The sequence below is a fragment of the Salarias fasciatus genome, chromosome 2 (assembly GCF_902148845.1).
Source record: "Salarias fasciatus chromosome 2, fSalaFa1.1, whole genome shotgun sequence".
Classification (NCBI taxonomy): Eukaryota; Metazoa; Chordata; class Actinopteri; order Blenniiformes; family Blenniidae; genus Salarias; species Salarias fasciatus.
In genome coordinates this window covers 17,390,640-17,393,963 of record NC_043746.1, presented here as the reverse complement: position 1 = coordinate 17,393,963, position 3,324 = coordinate 17,390,640, and the positions used below count along the sequence as shown (strand labels likewise).

The window sequence follows — 3,324 nt, the reverse complement described above, 5'->3', positions numbered from 1 at the left end:
AGGACTGTCTCAGCCACGAACCGCTTCAACATGCTTCAAGTGTACATGAGCACAACAGAGGCTTTTTATAAATATCAGGAATCTTCAGAGATGAGACAGACAAGGCGTCTTCTCTATTTTAAGCCTAATGTTAAGGGTTTTCAACAGAGAGAAAATTTACAGATGGATTTTAATGTAGAGTGCCTCTGGATTTAAGAAAACGACTATCCCAAATAATTAACTTGTTTCAATATTAGTCTAATTCACATTGCTTGAGATTTTAACTTTGGGAAAATAAGAATAAGTAAATTCGCATAATTATATTTTTAAACAGTTCAGTGTCATTGGTGTAATTTGACTTCAAGGAAGTACTGTGGGGAATAAAATCTATCATCTGAACTAGTTTACAAGAGAAAATGTCTTGAGAGAATATGGAGATTTCAGCAGCTGTTTCACCAAAGTGAAAGGTGTTATAGAGCACATCTTTATTTTAAAAAAAACAAAAGACAATTTGAGGAAATGTCCGATATGTTAAAGTCTATGAGAACCACACTGTTCATTTAAAGTTTACAAGATTTTAGTTTGTTCACCTCATACTTCTGGGATTTTCAATTTGATAAAGAGAATTTGGATTTTTTTTATGTAAAACACTTACTTTTTAGACTACATTCATAAAGTGTTTAGTTTGTATTAAATTTTCATTGAAGAAAATACTAATTTTCCTTTGTGTTCTTGCACTCTGAAACACTCACTTCAATTTGTTTGCCCCCAATTGTCAAGCGACTCTGAACGCATCAGCCCAAATCCAAACTTCCAAAGCACAGATTTGACACAAACAGACTGGAGTCACAAATCACGTTTCGTAGAAATTTATTCAGCATTTAAGAATAGAGGATGGTCTTAAAATATGTAGAAACGTCAGTTTAAATAAAACCTTTTTTCTTTCAAGATAATGAGTAAACGTGACACTGTCAAAAAAAAGCCATCACAGAACAGAACATTTTACAAAATAAACAAAAAACAAAATATGAACATTTTCACTTGACGAAACAGCGGGTTCACAAGCTAAATAAAAAGAAAAAAAAACTTACTATAAATAAAACTTGCGTTTGCGACCCGCACAGTCTTAAACATTTCTTTTAACCTATGGGGGGGGGGGAGGAGAAGAAAAAAAAAAAAGACTACAAAATTTTGGACACAGTCGAGACAACTGACATTCTACAAATTAGGTGTAAACATTTATGAACCAACTTCCCATCCAGCTTGTCTGAAATACACCGGCCCCTTGACGAGGCTTCTCATGTGCCTTTTCATAGAGAGAAAATATGGCATCGTTTAAAATATAGAAGTCCAATCCTTCTACATAGGTTGATTGCTTATACTTGTGATAAAAACGCCTCTTTGCAATGCAATTTACTCTGATGGGCTCAACGCTCAGCTTCCGTCCACTGAAAATGGATTTCAAATGGACAAAGATTTTTTTTTTTTTCTGAACGTCGTTTCTTAAGCAACCAAAAAAAAAAAAAAAAAAAAGTTCAAGTATCCGACGTACTTTTAAAAAGTTTGGAGTCTGTTCTCAGATGTGGGTGAGCGGTAGCGTGCCGTTGACGCCAGTCCCTGCGCTCTGATAGTGCGGATGGACGCTGTGTAACCGGCTGCTCTGCAGGGAGGAGTGCTCCGCGCTGTCCCCGCCGGGGGGCAGGTACATGCTGATCATATCCCGCAGGTCCCCCAAGCACGCCCGCTGGGAGTGGGACGTGATGGCCGGCGGAGGCGAGCTCGGCTCGGACTTGCACACGGACGCCATGGAGCTCAGGCCCATGGCGCTGGTGGTCTGCTGCGTGTACGCCGGGCTGTACGTGGACGCCGCGTTCATGTAGGTCTGCGCCGAGGACATCATCGGGTACTGCAGGCCCGCCATCTCGTACCGGTGCATCTGCTGGATCTGCGGGCTGTTCATGCTGTGGTGCTGGGGGTAGGCCAGCGGGTCCTGCATCAGGGAGTACGCGCTGTTCGTCCAGCCGTTCATGTGCGCGTAGCCGTCCATCCGCTGGCCCACCGACACCGGGTTGTTGACGGCGTTGGCTCCGGGCGCCAACAGTCCCCCGGGCAAAGAATACTTGTCTTTCTTGAGCAAGGTCTTGGTCTTCCTGCGGGGACGGTATTTATAATCCGGGTGCTCCTTCATGTGCATAGCCCGAAGACGCTTGGCCTCGTCGATGAACGGCCTCTTCTCGGCGTCGGTCAGAAGTTTCCAGTCAGCCCCGAGTCGCTTGCTGATTTCGGAGTTGTGCATCTTGGGGTTTTCTTGTGCCATCTTCCGCCGCTGCCCCCGGGACCACACCATGAAGGCGTTCATCGGCCGCTTGACGCGCTCTTGGTCGCTGACACTGTTGTTCTTCGCGCCCGGCGCCGAGCCCGAGTTGGACTGCGGGAGCGGGGTCTTGATCTCGGTTTCCATCATGTTATACATTCAGGCGGCTTTTAGTGGGCACTCTCAGGCGCGTAAAAAAAAAAGAAGGGAAAAGTTCATAAAACAACGCCAAAGCTCAAAGAGGTAGAAGAGCAAACTAAAGAGGAAAAAAAAATTAAAAATAAATAAAAAGTTTTGCCCTGAGAGGCAAAAGTGATTGTAGGTGCCCGGAGATTCCGCTCCACTCTGCTGGTCCGTCCTGCTCGGCTCTCAAACAGAAGTCTGCAAACTTGTTCCCCAAGCTCATGTGTTAATAGGCCTGCGGGCCGGATCATGTGACGCAGATTGACAGCGTGACAATGAGGCGCAGGCGACCAATCAGCGCGCAGCTCCCAGGTCGCCGCTGTGTTTTGGTCAGAGGAGGAGGGAGAGGGAAAGTTTTAAAATAGCAGCGGAGCTCCAAAAAACCGGAGCCAAAACATGACACGTTTATCAACAGTAATAATCTGGCAGTGGGCATAAGGAGGCACACGGTTTTATTTTTAACAAGTACCGCTTTTAACGCAGCAAAATGTTAAAATAAACGATTTAAAAAAAAGAAACTACTACAAGTTTCTTGAATTAAAATTATTTTAAAATGTCATGATGTGATGTAAAATACATAAAATTATACATATATAGGAACAGAAGAACTGGGGGAATTTGAGTTCTATTTTATCAACGACAGCACGAAGAAATAATTAGTGGAAACAAATACGCCAAATGTATTAAAACGGATGCAAACGCACCGTGTTGTTTGTGTTTTTTGTTACTGTCAAACTTTTTTGGGTTGCTTTTTTTATCAGATAATTCCAACATTTTGTTTTTGCCTAATTTAAAAGCTAAATCCTATTCTTTAATCCTGCACAAACGCAAACTTTTAACATCAGAAC

General features: G+C 43.0%; 1 protein-coding gene across 1 annotated transcript; it reads right to left on the bottom strand.

Annotated features, from left to right (window-relative positions):
• Positions 1-832: 832 nt before the first annotated feature.
• Positions 833-2,675, bottom strand: sox3 (SRY-box transcription factor 3). The gene has a single exon (XM_030112378.1). The coding sequence runs from the start codon at positions 2,450-2,452 to the stop codon at positions 1,556-1,558; it is 897 nt and encodes a 298-aa protein (XP_029968238.1). The 5' UTR covers positions 2,453-2,675; the 3' UTR covers positions 833-1,555.
• Between the last annotated feature and the right edge of the window lie 649 nt (positions 2,676-3,324).